The sequence below is a fragment of the Podarcis liolepis genome (assembly GCF_965112155.1).
Source record: "Podarcis liolepis genome assembly, chromosome: 15".
In the NCBI taxonomy this organism is placed as follows: domain Eukaryota; kingdom Metazoa; phylum Chordata; class Lepidosauria; order Squamata; family Lacertidae; genus Podarcis; species Podarcis liolepis.
In genome coordinates, this window is record NC_139566.1 from 33,754,766 (window position 1) to 33,775,232 (window position 20,467).

Sequence of the window (20,467 nt, forward strand, 5' to 3'; positions counted from 1 at the left end):
TGAGAGTGATGAAACCATGGTTCTTAATTTTGGAACACTAAAACAAGACCCATGTGTATTCACATTGCAGAATGCCATTCTGTTAAGATATTTTCTTAATGCTTCATGCCTTGTGTCATTCATCGGCTGGGGGTAGACAATGAACACATTTTCAGCACGGCAAATCATCAGATATTTAATACTGTGCTGTGTGTATTGTTTGTGTAGTATTTACAATTTAGGGGCTTGAAACATGGCGAGGCACCATATTTTTCGCTAATTAAGATGCACCAGACCACAAGACGCACCTAGTTTTTGGAGGAGGAAAACAAGAAAAAAAATATTCTGAATCTCAGAAGCCAGAGCAGCAAAAGGGATCGCCGCGCAGTGAAAGCAGCAATCCCTCTTGGTGTTCTGGCTTCTGGGATAGCCGCGCAGCCTGCATTCGCTCCATAAGACGCACACACATTTCCCCTTACTTTTTAGGAGGGGAAAAGTGAGTCTTATAGAGCAAAAAATACGGTAATTTCCCTCTGCTGTGTTGCACATTGCAGTCTTATCATCGCTGCACAGACCAGGGAGGGGCCAGAGAGATGTCTTCACACAATGCCCATCACCTGCTTTGTTTCCACATGCTGAATTCCAATTCACTGAAGCTGTTATCTGAGCATGTCCAATGGCTGTCCAGTGTACACGCCACATCTTAACTGCAGCTCTTTCAAATCAGACAGAAGCTGATTTGAGGGAAAGTGCACCAGACTGGAGTATTTCTCAAGAAGCTACAGGATTCCTATGGATTGTGTCCTCAGCTTAAAACCAGAGGTGGGAGCATGATGAAGCTGGATTAAGTGGTCGTGGGTACACAGCCTCTGTCACTTGCAAAACGCTAACCAACATACTCAGGATTCTGGTGTTCACTTAAAAATGCCTCTTCTCTTGTCTTTCTCTTCTCTTTCAAGGAAAACTTGTTCCATTTAAGGCACAGAAGGTGAATCTGAGATCCAGGACGTTCTCGCACGTGGCACTTGCCCAAAGAAACTCAGCTTTTAGACTTAAAAAAAAATTCCTTCCCCCTTGCCCCAAGATGGCTTTCAGCCGATTAGAATGCTAATGTTCAGATTTCAGACTTACCAGTAGCTGAGCTGAGTTCCTGACCTGTCTGTCCTTAGTTGTTTTTTAAATTTGCTATATCCAATTACTATGATGTGATATTTATGCTGATTTTATTAACTGCCCGAGGAGCTTCTGTTCAACTTTAGTACAAGTCTCCACTGTATTAAAGAGTCAGCTGATACTTTTTGTGAAATAATAGCTATTGGCTAAGATCAAGTGTAAGTGCTTTTTTTTTGGGGGGGGGGTAAATGCTTCAGGTCCAGCATTTCAGCCATTGAGTTGTGGGTCTGATGTGGCCATAGCTCAGTGGTACAGCACCTGCTTTTCATCTAGAAATACCTGGGTTAAATTCCCAGTATTTCCAGGTAGGGCTGGAAAAGGCTCCCTACCCGAAATCCTGGAAAAACCGCTGCAAATCAGTGTAGAAATACTGAACTAAATGGACCAATGATGTGGCTCAGTTTCTGCCTTGAGACCAGCAAGTCTCCCATGTAATTGGGGACAGTGGCTGATATTGGGGCCTCAAATTTCAGCAGTGCCCTGTGTGATGCCCCTCCGCCTCTCACGCTGCGTTGTAAATCATATTTTCGGCACCCCAGAGGCTCCACACTAGTTGCTCTCCCCTAAATCCGCCTCTGATGAGGATTCTTTTGTTTCTAGTAGGAAAGAACAGGCTGCTTCACTGACTGTTGTCTTCCGTTGGAACATATCAATTAGCAAGAGAACAAGGTCCTCTTTAGTTTTCACACTGACACCGCCTTACCCAGCAAGTTGAGCATTTCTGCTTCATGGCTCCCCAGCGTATTCTCAAAGGCCGTTTGATAAAGGAGATTGTGGCACTTGACAGTAGAGGGCAGTAGTTTGCAGATGCTTGTTATCTGCTGCATTTTGGCAGAAGCAAGGCCCAGAAGTGCCTTTGGCTGTTAAAAGTGGCAAAAAAGGAGAACTTTCTCACAAAGTGCCTCAAATCCAGCCTGTATTTAAAATAATAATAAATGATTTCTCACATCCTCTCTTTGTAGCAAATGACTTCATGGTTTTATGATTTTTAATAGCAGAAAATATTTCGTTATCTGTCTGCAAGTTGCAATGTGAAGTGAAGCAATATACCGGATGATTAAACAGAAGAACAGAAATCCATGAGTCCTGAGTAGGTTGTGCTGCAGAGAATGTTCACAACAGAGAATAATAATATTAATAATAATAATAATAATAATAATACCAGCATGAGTTTGACCAGACTGCCTGAGGCAGTGGAAGACAGGAGTGCCTGGCGTGCTCTGGTCCATGGGATCACAAAGAGTCGGACACGACTAAACGACTAAACAACAACAAATTATTTATACCCTGCCCATCTGACTGGGTTTCCCTAGCCACTCTGGGCAGCTTTCAACAGAGCATTAAAAACAGAATAAAACGTCAAACATTAAAAACTTCCCTAAACAGGGCTGTCTTAAGATGTCTTCTAAAAGTCAGATAGTTGTTTATTTCCCTGACATCTGACGAGAGGGCGTTCCACAGGGCAGGTGCCACTACCGAGAAGGCCCTCTGCCTGGTTCCCTGTAACTTCACTTCTCGCACTGAGGGAACCACCAGAAGGCCTTGGAGCTGGACCTGAGTGTCTGGGCAGAACGATGGGGGTGGAGACGCTCCTTCAGGTATACTGGGCCAAGGCCTTTAGGGCTTTAAAGGTCAGCACCAACACTTTGAATTGTGCCCAGAAACGTTCTGGGAGCCAATTTAGGTCTTTCAAGACCAGTGTTATGTGTTCTCGGCGGCCACTTCCTGTCACCAGTCTAGCTGCCACATTCTGGATTAATTGCAGTTTCCAAGTCACCTTCAAAGGTAGCTCCACGTAGAGCACATTGCAGTAGTCCAAGCGTAACTAGAGCATGCGACAGATAGGTAGCCGTGTTGGTCTGCCATAGTCAAAATAAAAAAATTCCTTCCAGTAGCACCTTAAAGACCAACTAAGTTAGTTCTTGGTATGAGCTTTCGTGTGCATGCACACTTCTTCAGATACACTGAAACAGAAGTTGCCAGATCCTTCTATATAGTGAGAAGGTGGGGAGGGGTATTACTCAGAAGGGTGGTGGGAATGGGTGATTGGCAGATAGCTGAGATGAGCCTGTTAAGAGTCGTCAACAGGCAACGGGAACTCACCCCGTCACAGGGATTCGAATCTCCGACCTTCTGATCGACAAGTCCTAGGCTCTGTGGTTTAACCCACAGTGCCACCTGCGCGGTATGTAAATAATATTGAACAAAATCAATTTTTTGGCAACTGAATACTATGGAACCTTGACAGTGGGTAGTGGACTTCTATCAGTATTGAGCTGATCTGTGGCTTGACAGCAGCAAGCTGCTGGTTTGGCAGGCTTCAATTAGTTTTAAGATTTCATATGAACACTGCACATGCAACTCTGTTTTTAGTGGTAAAGAGCAAAAAAGGAAGGGGTGGGGGGGAACCCAGCGTGAAATGCTGCAGAAAATGGCTTCCTTCTGTTGGAATTAAGAATGTGGGATATTGTGGGAAGGTTTGGCGAGGTACTGTGAAATGTAGGGCTTGAATTAGAAGCAGAGCGTAGCGTGGAAATGAGAAAAGATCACTTTATCTTGAACAATGCTCCTGGGCTCATAAAAAATAATTTAATTTGTTTTCAATAAAAACCCCTTGGTCATCACTCACTGGGGCAAGGTTAAGTTAATTATTCAGCTCCGTTATAGAGTTCAGGTATTGATCTGCCTTTCTGCTGTACCGCCATCTCCACATTCTGGAAAACCCTTAATACATGCAGGCTGCCTGTAGCAGTGAAACATTTGGGAGTTCAGCTACTGCCATTCTAATCACCGTTTTCAGTGCGGGGGGGGGGGGGAGTAAGGCTACATTGCGGTTTCATTACCAGACACGGTCCCCAAAGTGGGACTTTCTAGAAAATATTTGAAAAGGTAAAAGAATGTTTTTCGAGCCATCCAAATGTGACTGAAATCTTTAAGCAGGCTGCAAATGTAGGGATTTTGTGTTAGGAAATGTACACAAAGCAAATAGCATGCTGCCTTAAACCAGGTCAGACGATTTGTCCATTAAGCCCCATATTTTGTCTCCTTTCCCTTGCAGCAGCAGTTCTTCATGGTCTTGGGGAGATGACCTTCCCCCTCACCTTATTGCAGGGGTTGGCAACCTTTTTATACCCATGGACCCATCCGGATTTTTGAGCAAGCGTTGTGGACACCACCACCTCACTTCCCTCCTCCCCTTCATCAAACTGCCCCCTCCCCTCAAGAAAGTGAGAGAAAGAGTGCAGAAACACACATGCACACATACTCCCCCCACCCACCCACCCACCCATGCACCAAGGGATCTGGGTAAAAGTTAGATTGAATCTGAGTCTTGACAAGCACATAGAGCTGAAAGAGGAAGTGAGATAGAGTGTCACTCTTGTAACTTCCTCCTTTGATTCCGTGTGCTTCTTTTTCCCCTTTTCTTTTTTTGATAACAATTTATTAATTTTCCAAAATTGCATAAAAGAATAAAAAATAAAAAATTGAAGTAAAATAAAAAACAGGGAAAAAATCATAAGTAAATTTTGCTTGACTTCCCTCCCCTCCCCCTCTTGGTTTGATTGTTTAATACTTGTTCATGCATGTCCATAAAACCTTATACGTATTCTTCATGATCCAATTTTAAACCTTCTTCATCTTAATACAAGTGACATTAAAAAGTTATACTAGTGTAAAAATCTGTACACAAAGCTCAAAGGATATGCATTAAATATTTACCCCCTTTTTAAAAATTCGAAGTCCTTTCTTTCTTGGGTTTCAAGTTATCTAATTTATCCTGCGTAGTTCAAAAGTTTATTTTGCCACTCTTCTTCTTCTTTGTCGGAGGCTTCTTCCTTCTGGAGGAGCAGCTAGCAGGTCTTGGCCTGACATCGACTCTTGAGTACAGGAACAATATCTTTCGTTCAGTAAGTCCATCAAAACCTGTACATCTCAATATCATATCTTCATATTTTTTTTTTAGCATCAGTCATTTTCCACATAACTCAGGTGGTCAGAAAGGCCCAACAGAGACTCCATTTCCTCAGGGTCTTGCGAAAGAATAATGTTACACAACAACTGATGAACTCCTTTTACCGGTCCACAATAGAAAGTGTCCTTTCATATTGTATCACACTGTGGTATGCTGGCCTGACAGCCACAGACAGAAAGTCTCTACAGAGGGTGGTGAATACAGCACATGATATCATGGGCTGTCCCTTGAGTTTGCTAGATGACATCGCAAGGGATCGTTGCCTTAGGAGAGCGAGAAAAATTCTCAGGGATGACTCATACCCTCTTTAATCTTCTACCGTCGGGCAGGAGATATAGAAGTATAATCAGCCGTACCAACAGGCTAAAAAATAGCTTCTATCCGTGGGCTGTTAGGCTGTTGAACGAAAAATAACATAGCGAAATTGACTTGCGACGTGGTGTGTTGTTTGATAAGAGATTGAGTGTTGGGGGAGGAGTGAGGCTCATTTAATTTCATTGTACACAGGTTGTACAATGACAATAAAGGTATTATTATTAATATGATTAGTCTTTTCCTGGGCCATTCTGTGTGCTTCTAAATGGAGAAAAAGGTAATAGGTTGGGGGAGGGGCTCAAAAACTTCACAGGTGGGGAAGACCTCAAGGGCATCATTGGGCCTCCAGATGGCACATTGGCAACCACTGCCTTATATCTTATCCTCTTAAAATGGAAATGCCATGGGTTGAACCTATATAGTTTGTCTGTATGCAAAGCGTGTCCCTTACCACTGAGCTATGGCCTCCTCTTCTGCTCTCACATACCCCTATGTTTCATCAACCTGATGTCCTCCAGATGTTTTGTTTATTTATTCAATTTACCGTATTTTTTGCTCTATAAGACTCACTTTTTCCCTCCTAAAAAGTAAGGGGAAATGTGTGTGCGTCTTATGGAGCGAATCCAGGCTGCGCAGTTATCCCAGAAGCCAGAACAGCAAGAAGGATCGCTGCTTTCGCTGCACAGCGATCCCTCTTGTTGTTCTGGCTTCTGAGATTCAGAATATTCTTTTTCTTGTTTTCCTCCTCCAAAAACTAGGTGCGTCTTATGGTCTGGTGCGTCTTATGGAGTGAAAAATGTGGTATATGCCACTCTTTATCAGAAGATCCCCGGGCATTGTACAACATTAAGAAAACACATTACAGAACATAAGTGAAAGAAACTTAATAAAAAAACATAATGGCAGACAGCCTAATAGTAAAATAATCATCATCATCGTAATAATAGTCCCCCACACTTTCACAGGTTGTAGATTATTTAATAGCCATAGGCCTGGGTAAAGAGGTTGTTTTTACCCTGGCGTCTAAAAACATGTAGTGATGGTGCCAGGCAAGCCTCTCTGGGGAGAGCATTCCACAGTCTGGGGTTTTAGACTATAACTCCCATCATTCCCAACTGGTACAGCTGCCTGGTCCTCCATGGTTCGGAGGAGCCAGAATGAACCTCAGGCTCCCATTCCTCTCTGCACAAAGTGATTTGCTCCCATTCTTCGTAGTTTCAAGAGATGCAGTTTGTCAAGACGCTTGAATCGGGCAAGCTGTCCTTTTTCTCTAGGACAGAATTGGAAACCGTGGCTTGATCTGAGTTTTCCGTTTCAGTTCGGAAGTAAACCATGGCTTGAACAAAATTAGAAAAGGGGGAGAGATTTGGAACATGCCAGTGGACAAAAGAGTGCATGAACACAAGGTTCCAAAATACGACTTGGATGATTAACTAAACCAGCCTTCCACAATTCTGGTGCTTTCCCCGTGCTTTGGGCTTGCGACTCCCATCAGCCTCCGGCCAGCATGGCCAATGGCCAGGAATGACGGGGGCTGTTTTTTGAAAGAACCAGAAGGCACCAGGTTAGAGAAATCTGGTCTAAACCAAGCCTTTGCCTCTAGTTGCTTTTAGGTGTATCAGTACATTGCGGACGCCTGTTGAGCATTTGTTCTGATAGGTTTGCGAGGAGGTTAGATGGTGTTGCACCAAAGCAAGCCTTACCTCTGGGTGCATTTTGCCCTGCCCTCACTTATTTTTAAAAGCCCAATTTGGGGGGGAAGCAGGTTTGTCGCACCAGACCTCCCAGTCAACTACAATTGTGTGACCGCAATTTGCCTGTCTGCGATTGCATCCCACCCCAAAATAGTAACCGTCTGCAAGCTTTCCTCCTCTGAACTTTAAATTCCCATTTAAAGCCTAGGTAGTGCCAAAGACCCGTCTTTTCAGAGGCATGCTTATACATGAGTCACCGAGACGGGGGAAAATATGCACCTCCGCAGCCCTCTTAATTTCAGAAAGGAGCACTGCTAATGAGAACAGTGGGAACTCTGAACTCCAGCTGAGAACCGAGGACTGTCTCTTTGTAAATTTCCAAGTCAGATTGGTCCTTCATTGCTTATGTTTCATTTGCAGGCTGCTGCAGTATGACCCTTCACTGACCCTCTCCGGAAGAAGCACAACTTCTCCCCTTCAGTTACTCATGTGCATTCTGTTCTTTAAGTTTGACCCGCGACCTGTTTCCAAAAATGCATACAGGTAATTTTCAACTCTGGTTATATTAGTCTCTTATCTAAATGTTTTGCTGCCATAGCTGCTGGGATATGTAACACTATTCATGGGATTGCTCGCTGTGCTGCCTTTGCTGTGCTGTTTGTGACCTTAATCTAACCTCCTATTTGTCTCCTAAATGGAAAACCAATGCCGTAAAGAAAACACCCCCTCCATCCGCCTCTCCCTCTCCCTTTTTTTTCTGGCGCCTAGGAAAAGGTAGAATTGAATCGGCAGAGCATTGTCGTTTGCACCTGTTTTCATATTTCCTATGTTGCAGGAATTTATGTACAGTGGTACCTCGGGTTACATACGCTTCAGGTTACATACGCTTCAGTTTAAACACTCCGCTAACCCAGAAATAGTGCTTCAGGTTAAGAACTTTGCTTCAGGATAAGAACAGAAATCGTGCTTCGGCGGCGCGGCGGCAGCAGGAGGCCCCATTAGCTAAAGTGGTGCTTCAGGTTAAGAACAGTGTCAGGTTAAGTACGGACCTCCGGAACAAATTAAGTACTTAACCCGAGGTACCACTGTACAGGCTGGGGGTGGGTTTGCCCCTCCAGCAGATATCATGCACATGCATCCCACTACCAAAATCAGCACAATCACTTTTGTGACTTGTCCCCACAAAACACTTCATCACAGTTTCTTCCTATTTACAGTGGACGCTCAGGTTGCGAACGTGATCTGGGCAATAAGCACGTCTGCAACCCACAGCACCACGTCTGTGCATGCGCGGGTCACAATTCGGCGCTTCTGCACATGTGCAAGTGCCAAAACCCGGAAGTAACCCGTTCCAGTACTTCTGGGTTCGGTGCGGTGCACAACCCGAAATCGCGCAACCTGAAGCGTCTGTAACCCAAGCTATGACTGTATTCAGAGGGCCTCTGCTGCACAATACTAAATGTAACAATTCACTGATAAATGTATCTATGTACTGGCTCACTGGGAAAACTTCATAAATTCATATAGACATGTGAGCTCAACTACTCAGCAGCCCCTCTGCCTGAGTAATACAGTGGTGCCCCGCAAGACGAAATTAATTCGTTCCGCAATTTTTGCCGTCTAACGAATTTTTCTTCTTGCGAAGCACGGTTTAAACGGTTTAACAAAGTCGCAAGACGTTTTCGTCTTGCGAAGCAAGCCCATAGGGGAATTCGTCTTGCGAGGCAAATCGCGAATGAAAAAACCTTTCGTCTAGCGAGTTTTTTGTCTTGCGAGGCATTCGTCTTGCGGGGCACCACTGTAATCCCTGGCTTCCTGATACCTGAATGCCAGACAGGTAGCCATTCCAGAAATAACAAACCCAGATGAAGACAAAAGGGTGTGATTAACTTGGCTGGGAAACAGGGAAATGTAAATATCTCTTTTGTTCCGCTTGATGGGTGTTTTGGAGGGCAAGGGGAGGAATGGGGCAGGGTCCAGGATGCTCAGATTACTGCCACCAGACCTCTCCTTTCATGATGTAACCATGATGTATTAGTGGTGTAGTTTGGGGGGTGTAACATGGGGATTAGCAGCTAATAAAAGTTTGGGGGCTCTTTTGTATGGGGCTTCCATCTTGTTTCACCTTGTGGCAGGTGGGAGTCCTGTCACGACAGTCTTCAATAAAGACCAAGCCTACTGGCTGCTGTTTTGCTCTGATATTCCTGGCTGGTGTCCTTGTTTTTTGTCCAAGGGAGCCCTCAGATTTCTCCGTTAACACCTAGTTAGGAGGTAGATCTAGAGTCCTCTTCACAAATTTAACTTGTATATACTCAGTGCCTCGTGGGTCAGCAGGATTGCACCCACCCACCTCTGCCTGATGACTCCTGAGCCTTCACATGCCAAATGCTACATGTAGCGGTTGCAAAGCCCAATGCATTTAGGGCTCCTGTCATAGGATTGTTTGTCACCATCCGATCCTCATTTCCCCCCTGCAGCGCCATGCCTGTTGTACTGTACCCTGTAAGTCTTATGCAAGAGGGGGAGCTGGCCTAGAGGGCGTGGGCACAATCCTGCTGCCTCCTTGCATAAGGAAAGCTGCTGGTTTGGGCCAATGGCTCATCTAGTCGAGCATCCTGTCCTCACAGTGGCCAAACAGATGCCTATGGGAAACCCGCACGCAGGACCCAATCAACCCTTCCTGTGTTTTTTCAGCAACTGGTATTCAGAAGCATTATTGCTTCCAAAGGTGGAGGCAGAGCATAGCCCTCATGGCTAGTAGCCTTCAATAGATCCCTTCCTTCTTTAAAGGACCCCTGACCATTAGGTCCAGTTGTGACCAACTCTGGGTTTGCGGGCTCATCTTGGTCTATAGGCCATGTCCACAGAGAGCTTCCAGGACATGTGGCCAGCATGACTAAGCCGCTTCTGGAGAACCAGAGCAGTGCATGGAAACACCGTTTACCTTCCCGCCAGAGCAGTACCTATTTATCTACTTGCACTTTGACGTGCTTTCGAACTGCTAGGTTGGCAGGAGCAGGGACCGAGCAATGGGAGCTCACCCCATCGCAGGGATTCGAACTGCCGACCTTCTGATCGGCAAGTCCTAGGCTCTGTGCTTTAACCCACAGCGCCACCCCCATGGCTAGTAGCCTTCAATAGAACCCTCCCTTCCATTAATTTGTCCAACCTTCTTTAAAAGCCCTCTATTTCCACATTGTGAAGCTGAGGCTCCAATACTTTGGCCACCTCATGAGAAGAGAAGACTCCCTGGAAAAGACCCTGATGTTGGGAAAGATGGAGGGCACAAGGAGAAGGGGGACGACAGAGGACAAGATGGACGGACAGTGTTCTCACAGCTAAAAACATGAGTCTGACCAAACTGCAGGAGGCAGTGGAAGACAGGAGGGCCTGGCGTGCTCTGGTCCAGGGGGTCACGAAGAGTCAGACACGACTAAACGACTAAACAACAACAAATTTCCACATCCCCTCTTACCCGAATTTTTTCCCTAAACGAAAAAGTCCCAAACACTGCAACCTTTCCTCATAGGGGAATTGCTCCATCCCCTTGAGCATTGCCCCTTTCTTAACCCTTTCCTGACTCTACAATATTCAAGGTGAGGGTGACCAGGACTGTCAACAGTATCCTAGATGCTTTGGCACCATAGATCTGTATAACAGCATTGTGATACCGGCAGTTTTGTTTTTGGTTCCTTTCCTAATAATCCTCCCTAGCATGGACTTTGCCTTATCCACTGCTGCAACACACTGGGTCGACATCTGCTACAAACCCAAGGTCTCATTCCTAGTCCGTCACCGCCAGTTCAGACCCCATGAGCATATATGTGAAATTAAATTAGCCTGTGTTGGCTTCCTTTCCCACAAAGGAGGAGGAGCTAGATGCCCTGTCTCATTGAGCCACAGTCTCCTCCCCATTCTCGCCACCTCCCAGCAGTAACCACATTATTTCCACCACCCCCTTTTTGCCCACTGCCTTAGTATTTTAATGTTAAGCTGCATTTTTGTTGTTGTTGTTAAAATAAATAAATAAAAGTATTAAGCAGCATCCTTCATCAATTTGTCATGCACATAGGAAAGAAAAAAAGATACTGGCATTGTAAACAAAACTTGTAAGATTAATGAAGGATGAAATACTTGGGAACCATACGAGAATAATAAATACTAAATAACAGAGACAGCAAGAAAAATGACAAATGTACAAGCAAATCCTGAATTTGCAGAATAGGAAGAAACTTGGTCAAGGCTACATCAGCATGATAAATCACAGGGGGAGAACAAACCAAAGGGGCAGAACAATACAGTTTGCAAAATAATGTGTAACGTGAACATCTCTTTATTTATTTGTTTGTTTTTTTATACTACCTGGGTTTATCATCATATTGACTAGATCTAAAACTTGCATAAAAGAAGTGTGTACCACCTGTAAAAATAGACACTGAGCACAGAGTACCATTTTTCTTCCACTTACTGCTCAGTTGTAAAACAAGGCTATGGGATAGAATGTATTGGCACATCATCTTAGAACACACTGGTTTGCAAGACCATGTACTATGGTCAGGATCTATAGAGGCTGCGTGTAATAGAAATCAGATGCAAGTACTAACCAGCTATGAGATTGAACCTTTGGAGCCAGAATCTTATTTGGGCATATATAGGGTCATGTATAGGTGTAATGGGAATTGGGGTTGCTTGTGCGTAAACTGCAAACTGCTCCAAGCTGGTTGTATAGCTAAACCTTTCCCTGGTTTGACAGCCCTTACAACGTGACTGTCTCAGTCACTGGCAGAATCCGTCAGTGGGCGTCTCCTAAATTTCTTCCAACATAGAAATTCCTTGACTCCAAGTCTCCTCCTAGATTCTCTGCGCGGAAGCTTTCTGCGCAGCGTGGGCGTGCCAAGCGGAGGTCCTGTGCTCTCTCCGCTGATTTCACTGGAAGAGTCTCGGAGCCTCCCCTCCACAGTACTCTCAGCCTCCTCTTTCTCCCTGGTGTCCCTGGGATTTCCTTCCCCAGCGGAAGCTCTCTCTCTCTCCCTCCCCTGCATCATTGGAGCGTCTTACCTCTCCTCTTGCCTCTGATGGCAGTTCCCTGACAATAGGGCTCAGTGGTAGGACATAACCTTTGCATGCCAAAGGTCTCTGGTTCAGTCTCTGGCAAACCAAGTAGGGCTGGAAAAGACTCCTGTTGGAAACTCTGGGGTGCTACTGCCAGTCACCTTAGGTGATGCTGAGCTACATAGACCAGTGGTCTGACTTCCTGTGTTTGTTTGACGATAACCTCCTGTGTTTCCATGATGACCATGCCAGCATCTCATACTAATGCAATATTAGGAAGTCCCCACCCAAAAGGCAAAAATCAGGGCAGTGAGAAACCATGCAGATAGCTGGAGTTTGTGGTAGTGGACAGCTGGCTATGTCTTGTAGCTAGGGTTTAGGCATGAGATTCCTCCAAAACCATGTTTTTCCAATATCCAATTGTGTATAAATGTTTTCCATTTAAACACACATCTCTCTCTCTCTCACTCACTCTCACATACATATAAAGATTTATAAATCTCATTTTTGAGATACAAATTGCTACTTTTTGTAAATACAGGTTTTAGCTTTCAGAGCCATAATCTCATAATCTTTTTATGGAACTGAATTATATCACAGGAAATTGCTTCAATGGAATGATTTCTCATGCTTCCATCTCTCTCTGCCCCCACATTAAGAAGTTACATAAATCTTAACACAGTTGAGGTTATGTAGCTATTTTTAGGGTCTTGTATAATTTATTTGGAGAAGAGCACTTCTGCTGCTGTTCTCCAATATGGAGACTTTGAAAGAAAGAAGTAAGGTATTCTAATAAAGTATGAATTTAGAACCTTGCATTCACACACCCAATTTAAGAAGTTTAGTTTCTAAGTTGCATTGTGGCTAGCAGACATTCAGGAATTAAACACAGACCCAGTGCAGATTTACTGGCCCTGTTTTGACTGTGGTCTTTGAGCTTCAGGCTCATGGGTTCCCTTCCCTTGCCTACTTTAATTTGCTCACTTACATCCTGTTTGCTTTTGAACCAGTATTAGAAGCCACGGTTTGAAATGGGGTTCGAATTCAGGGTTGCCCAAACCAAAGTTTGTCCGATTTGGCCATTGCCACAAACTGTGGTTTGCTCAGTCCAGTAAATAAGCGAGTGAGCTGGATGAAAGGAGGGAAGGAAGAGAAGGAACATGCAAGCTTAAAGCTTATTCATAGCAACTAAACCATGGCTTGGCCCTGATGCCTGAACTGTGCCATTACATATAATAAACAAGTGGAATTTCAGGTGATTCCAAAGAGGTGCAGGGTGTCCCCCCCCACCAGTATGCAAAGGTAGGTGTGGCCTTGTACAGTAGTATCTCAGAAGTCAAACAGAATCCATTCCGGAAGTCCAGTCGACTTCCAAGACATTCGAAAACCAAGGCACAACTTCCGATTGGCTGTAGGAAGGTCCTTCAGCCAATCGGAAGCTGTGGAAGTCACGTTGGACACTCACTTCCGGGTTTGCGGCGTTTGGGAGCCAAAACGTTTGACTGGCGAGGCATTCAGCTTCCAGGGTACAACTGTATATTGAAGTGTTCTAATGAACCTGGCAAATCTCGGTGCCAGTCTGAAGCACCAGCAAACATCTTGTGCATGTTCCCTGTACTTGGAATTTTGCTTTACTTGCGTAAGCAGTTTTCTCCAGTTTTCCATTCCACCAAAGCATAGGTGGACAAATCTTGCTAATTCTATAATGACCGCTCGTGAGCAGTGCCTGTGGGCAAGTTTCTTCCTTTCTCCATAGTGTAAGACAAACTCATATTATTCAGAACCCTCCAAAAACATTTCCCTTTGGATGTAATGCTTGGGGGATGTGAAACTGCAGTAGCCCTTGAGTCTGTGATTTGTGCATTATGAAACCAAGCAGTAATTGAGATTAAAGATACTCCACTGAACGTAAAACTAGTTTAGATCATTGATTAGAAGTGTGTAGCCATTGTAGCCAAAGCCCTCTCTTCCTATGAATTAATGTCAGCTTTTATAGTCCCTTCTAGATCATCAAAATTACTTCATAATGACCAAATATATTATAACTAATTGGCTTAAGAAAGCAGACTGCTTCAGAGGTCACCCTTAAATGTTGGTGTTTCTTGACTAACTTCTTGCATTAAATCTGAATACCTTTTTAATGTATGCTTCATTGCTCAAGTGGATGAAAGAAGGATCTTTCCTCTCATTTAGCACCTAGCCAGTGTGTTGCTTTGGAACATTGTGTTGGAGAAAGACTTAAGTTAGTCCCCAATGAAGTCCCTTGGGCCACATCCGCACCATATATTTAAAGCACCGCTATACGGGTGCGCTGTGGGTTAAACCACAGAGCCTAGGGCTTGCCGATCAGAAGGTCGGCGGTTCGAATCCCCATAACGGGGTGAGCTCCCGTTGCTCGGTCCGTGCTCCTGCCAACCTAGCAGTTTGAAAGCACGTCAAAGTGCAAGTAGATAAATAGGTACCGCTCCGGCGGGAAGGTAAACAGCTTTTCCGTGTGCTGCTCTGGTTCGCCAGAAGTGGCTTAGTCATGCTGGCCACATGACCCAGAAGCTGTACACCGGCTCCCTCGGCCAACAAAGCGAGATGAGCGCCACAAGCCCAGAGTCGGCCACGACTGGACCTAATGGTCAGGGGTCCCTTTACCTATACCATTTTATCCTCTTTAGATGCTGAGAGTTGTTAGGACACCCCTATTCCCCTTGTGGAACTAGAATTCCCATAGTTCCGTGGGAAGAGGGATTGTTTGATTAACCACTCTGTGAGGGGAATAGGGGGGTCTCCCAACAACTCACAGGACCCTTAACAAGTTCCCAGGACATTTGGAGGGAAGCAACAATTTTTGGTGGCATAGTAGAGTTTTAAATGCATAGCACAGATAAAGCCCCAGTCATTCCTAACTTGTCCCATTCATTTCAGATAATGTATTCTGGATACAACCTACTGTGTCTTTCAGAAAAATTGCAATCCTGAAACCTTCCTGCACAGGATAAAATATTGCATATTTAAATGAAAAATAAAAATGAATGTTACCACTTGGTCGTAAAACTGGGAGTGGGCAATAACTGCTATCCACTTCTCCAATTACATGAATGGTGCTCTGGTTTTCAGCCAAGCAGTCCTCCCACCTTTACAGGGCCAACTCAAGATGCTTTGCTACCTAAGGGGAAGCAGCAAAAGGTGCATAGTACCCCCGGAACATGCACAGAATTGGCTTTAAAAGGGGTGGAGTGGGGAACTTGAGACCCACCAGAGGCTGTTGGACTCCCAACTTCCATCAGCCCCAGCCAGCATGGTCAGTAGTGAGGAAAGATGAAAACTAATCCAACAGGAAGACTGCAGGCTCCCTATCCCTGCTTTTATTTTCATATCAGTAGATGGAGCAAACAGAATCCTCCTTACCTTGCAGTCTGCCTTCTCTTCCCAAAGGACCTTAGATGCAAACTGGGACATGGGTGGCGCTAATTCAAGTAAATTTCCTAGGGAGGATGAGAGACTATGTTACCTTTGCAAGATGGGTGAGGAACTTTTTTCTTCTTGTTGTCAGATGCAGTTCCCAGTGCTTGCATTACACCACTGGTTTTTGGCAGTGCAAAATCCATGCTGCCTTGTCCAAGGAGCAGACTCTGACGTGGGTGGTGCTGTGGTCTAAACCACTGAGCCTCTTGGGCTTGGCGATCAGAAGCGGTTCAGCAGTTTGATCTGCGTGACAGTGTGAGCTCCTGTTGATCTGTCCCAGCTCCTGCCAACCTAGCAGTTCGAAAGCACGCCAGTGCAAGTAGATAAATAGGTACCACTGCAGCGGGAAGGTAAACGGCATTTCCGTGCACTCTGGTTTCCATCACGGTGTTCCGTTGCGCCAGAAGCCGTTTAGTCCTGCTGGCCACATGACCTGGAAAGCGGTCTGTGGACAGACACTGGCTCCCTCAGCCTCGAAAAGCAAGACGAGTGCCACAACCCCATAGTCGCCTTTGACTGGACTTAACCATCCAGGGGTCCTTTACGTTTTACCTTTTAGATACAAACTCCCCAAACCCAAATAACTGAGATGGGGCAGAGATAACTTTTTCCTGTAAGGTATAGTACATCCTCTGGGTTTACACACTCTTCCCCACTTTTTTGGCTGCATCTACCTGTAAATAAGTACTTGTGGTGCCTGATCTGTCTGTGTTGGGGAGACTTAAAAAGAATGACCTTGGGGAGGAGGGAGAGAGCTGTTGGTACAGCCACCACCACCACCCAACACACACATCTGTTGAATGTGGTGGCTGTTTTAATTTGCCCAATGATAGGGCCATTCCTCCATCTTGGTAGGAGCTTCTGTAGTTCTGATAGGCCTGGCCATCAGCTCCATGCAAGGACTGATGACCATTTGGGGAAGAAAGACCAGAAGGTGGTGTTGCTAGTTAGGGTCATGGGTGTTCCTAAGACTGGGCTATGGGTGCCTTTGCATGGCTGTGGCTAGACTGGGAGATGATACACAGGAAGTAAATCCATGAGCTACATGCTCATCATGGCACATTATGAAAACTATTTCTGTCATCAGGCTGCTGCCGTTCCTGGCACACTGAATTATGTTGATAGCTAAGAACAGTTCCCTAACTACAAGCCAAATCTGTATCTGTTTGTGCATAATATATTTAGAAGACCTTGATGGTTGGTTCTGATTAACTGCTAATATTGAGCAGCATGATACATATTTCCATTATGCTTGAGGTTTATCTGTATATATTTATACAAGGCAAAATCACTGTGGATGGGCTTTGAGATTTTGGTGGTAGACTACACAAACACACACACAGTGAGAGAGAGAGAGAGAGAGAGAGAGAGAGAGAGAGAGAGACTTCTGAAAACTCTTTAAAGGAGATTATAGGGACTATTTATTATGTTTTGTGCCTTTATTTAAAGGAGTGGCTTGTGGCTTTCTGAACTTTTTAGATCTGCTCCATCAATAACGGTGAGAAGCTCACTGCTCTTCCAGTGGGCATTAGAATGAACTCCAAAAGCAAATACCCAAAGCATCCTTCTTTGCTTTAGTAGTTGAGTGAAACTTGGAGCTCAAAGAGCTGAAATATATGGATTCTGTGCTCCTTGGAGGATTGCTGCCCATATCGACTGCTCTTATGCTATCCTCTTCCTTGGTTTCTGAATTCAAAAAATTGTGTTTCTATATGTCTACAAGAGAAATGACCCTTCTGCCTGACTCTAGATGTCTTATGGGTTCAGCTGCATATTGAATTGCCACACGACCTCTCCCAGTCTCTCTTCCTATTAAAAGACCTCCTTTTATTCACCAAGTGCTTAGGAGCGGTGTTGTGCCTGCTTATGTCACATCCTCCAAGCCCCTATGCACCCATGGTGCTCCAGATGCTGTTGGGGCAGAGCTCCCATCATCCATGGACCACCAGTCATGTAGTCATGCAGGCTAGGACTGATGGAGTCCAAGAACATCTGGAGGTCACCAAGTTGGAGAAGACTGCCCTTGTCGATACCTCTCTTGCTTCATTTCTTGTTCCGTAGGGAAACTGCATAATGGGAGCTCATATGGTACATTCAGCAAGCGTTCAATCTGTGTATGTGGGTAGTTGAACTGCACGCTCATTTGGCTGTATACAGGCAACATTAAGCATTTGTATAAATCAACCAGTGCACACAACCTTTCACGTGTGTACATGTGTGGAGAGAGCTTGCACCCGTGTTCCGTGTTAATGTGTGAACAAGCCCATAATGAGCTAGTAGACGGCCTTGGTCCAGTATATCTGAAGGAGCGTCTCCCCCCCCCCCCATCGTTCTACCCGGACACTGAGGTCCAGCACCGAGGGCCTTCTGGCGGTTCCCTCCCTGCGAGAAGTGAGGTTACAGGGAACCAGGCAGAGGGCCTTCTCAGTAGTGGCGCCCGCCCTGTGGAACACCCTCCCACCAGATGTCAAAGAGAACAACAACTACCAGGCTTTTAGAACAGTGTTTCCCAACCGGTGTTCCGCGGCACACTAGTGTGCCGCGAGACGTTGCCTGGTGTGCCGCGGGAAAAATTAAAAAATTCGAAAGATATCCGGAGAGGCGGCCTTCAGGCGAGTTTTAATTTTAATTTTCCTTCTCCCACTTAATGCCCCACGCTCGCCCGAGCAGCTTGCAGTCCTCGGTAACCACGGCGACCCGAGGGAGGGGAGGGAACAGGGAAGTTGAGGGCGGTGGCGAGCCGTGATGACGTCAGTGGGCCGCGCCACCTCGCCCTGGCACGGTGTGAGAGCCCCGGCTAGTGGCGCGAGCTTCGGAATAAGTGGGATCCGCGTGCGCGAGACCGAGATCGCGGGTAAGGAGCTCAGCCCTGGGCAGGAGGAAGCGGGGCCGCGTGTGCGGGCCACATCCCCACAGAGAGCGAGCCTCCCCCAGCCCACCACTCCAGGCAGATCCACTCGCATGAGGGGGCGGCGATGGCAACGGCCGGCAGCTTGCCTGCAATGCCATCCCTCGAGCAGGCGAGGAGCCCGGAGGCTACCAGATGCGAGTCCTCTTTCCCACCCTGCTCGGGAGTCCAGAGCACTTGGTCGCATTCAGGATCTAGAGTGGGGAAGCGGGGCTTGTGTCTGGGCTGGACACATTGGGCTGCCTGTGCCGCTCGACCTGCGGGGAGAAATCAGGGTGGGAGTCACGACCGTGAGGCAGGGCTGCCAAGTGTGGCAGAAGAGGACACGGCCGTCGCACCTGTCCTTAGGTAGGAGCTTCTTCCGTGTCGACCTGCTGCCCTAAAGTCTTGGCTTTTTTCTTGGCTTTTTGGCGGTTGGCACAGAAGGAAGGCAAGGGGAGGGGAAAAAATTGAAACTTACACTTTCGTGCATCCCTCCCAGCGTGACGCTGCGCGCTGACGTCACGGGGCTGTAATGGTGGTGTGCCTCGAGATTTTTTTCATGAAACAAGTGTGCCTTTGCCCAAAAAAGGTTGGGAAACACTGTTTTAGAAGACATCTGAAGGCAGCCCTGTTTCGGGAAGCTTTTAATGTTTGATGTATTATAGTATTTTGGTATTCTTTTGGAAGCCGCCCAGAGTGGCTGGGGAAGCCCAACCAGATGGGCGGGGTATAAATAATAAATTATTATTATATTATTATTATATTACTATAGTAGAATAGCATGGGGAGGTGGCAGTTCTGGGAGGAGAGGAGCCAAATAGCAACAGATCCCAGCTGAATAGATGGCTTTGCTTCTTCCCACCTGAAGCAGCTAGTTGGAATTCCTGTCTTTCAAATAAATGCTATCTTTTCTCTGTCTGTCTCTTGTCTCTGTCTGTGTGTGTGTGTGTGTGTGTGTGCGCGCGCGCACCTGCCTTTTGGTACTTACGCATTGAACACAGGCCATTTCATTTGTTAACAGGAATAATCATTCATTGTGTAGGACCAGATGATAAAGGTGCTCCTAAAGAATAATCACTTATTTATAGTATATTGCTCTTCCTGTAAAATTCAAAAGTGGTAAAATCTGATGAGTGCTCACTGGAAGGACAGATCCTGAAGCTGAGGCTTCAATACTTTGGCCACCTCATGAGAAGAGAAGACTCCCTGGAAAAGACCCTGATGTTGGGAAAGATGGAGGGCACAAGGAGAAGGGGACGACAGAGGACGAGATGGTTGGACAGTGTTCTTGAAGCTACCGGCATGAGTTTGACCAAACTGCGGGAGGCAGTGGAAGACAGGAGTGCCTGGCGTGCTCTGGTCCATGGGGTCACGAAGAGTCAGACACGACTAAATGACTAAACAACAACAACAAAATCTGATAATCAAACCAGTAAAATGCAAAGCAAAATTGGCTCCATCCCCCTGCACCCACCCACTTGTATTACACCTGGAAACTTGGCACACAAGTCAAGGGGCAACTTCTCCCCACGCACCACCCCCTCTTCCTCAAGTGTTGCCTCTGTTTCCATCATCAGAACATCTGTGGTCCATGATTGATGACTCTTAGGATGAGGATTAATGGATAATGCTGATTTGCAGCAGTAAGAGCTCTTTCATCTAGGCTGTGTGGGTTCAAGTATAGCTTGGCTTTTGTTTGCAAAGACTACCTGCAATCCAGGTCATCCAGTTGTCAATGGAGCAAACTGTGTGAGCATACCTTAAGGAACCCAGCAGGAAGGACAGGACTAGTTCACATGTAGCACTAGGCCATAGTTGAGTGTATCGTGGATGAGCCTTACTGAGCCCAAGCAAAGCATCAGGTATGTGCTCTCCCTTCCCCAGGAGGAGGAGAATTTCTACCAAGTTCCTTTGCCATTTCAAAGAAACTGGGCT

General features: G+C 45.8%; 1 protein-coding gene across 4 annotated transcripts in view; it reads left to right on the forward strand.

The window, feature by feature from the left end:
• TANGO2 (transport and golgi organization 2 homolog) overlaps nucleotides 1–20,467 on the forward strand; it is a gene marked incomplete at its 5' end in the record, with an annotated part of 99,754 nt that overhangs the window by 29,625 nt on the left and 49,662 nt on the right. For all 4 annotated transcript variants that reach the window (XM_083479072.1, XM_083479074.1, XM_083479075.1 and 1 more), the window contains one exon: nucleotides 7,555–7,677. In XM_083479072.1, coding sequence (XP_083335198.1) covers nucleotides 7,555–7,677 — 123 coding nt within the window. The remainder of the gene's footprint in view (nucleotides 1–7,554; nucleotides 7,678–20,467) is intronic.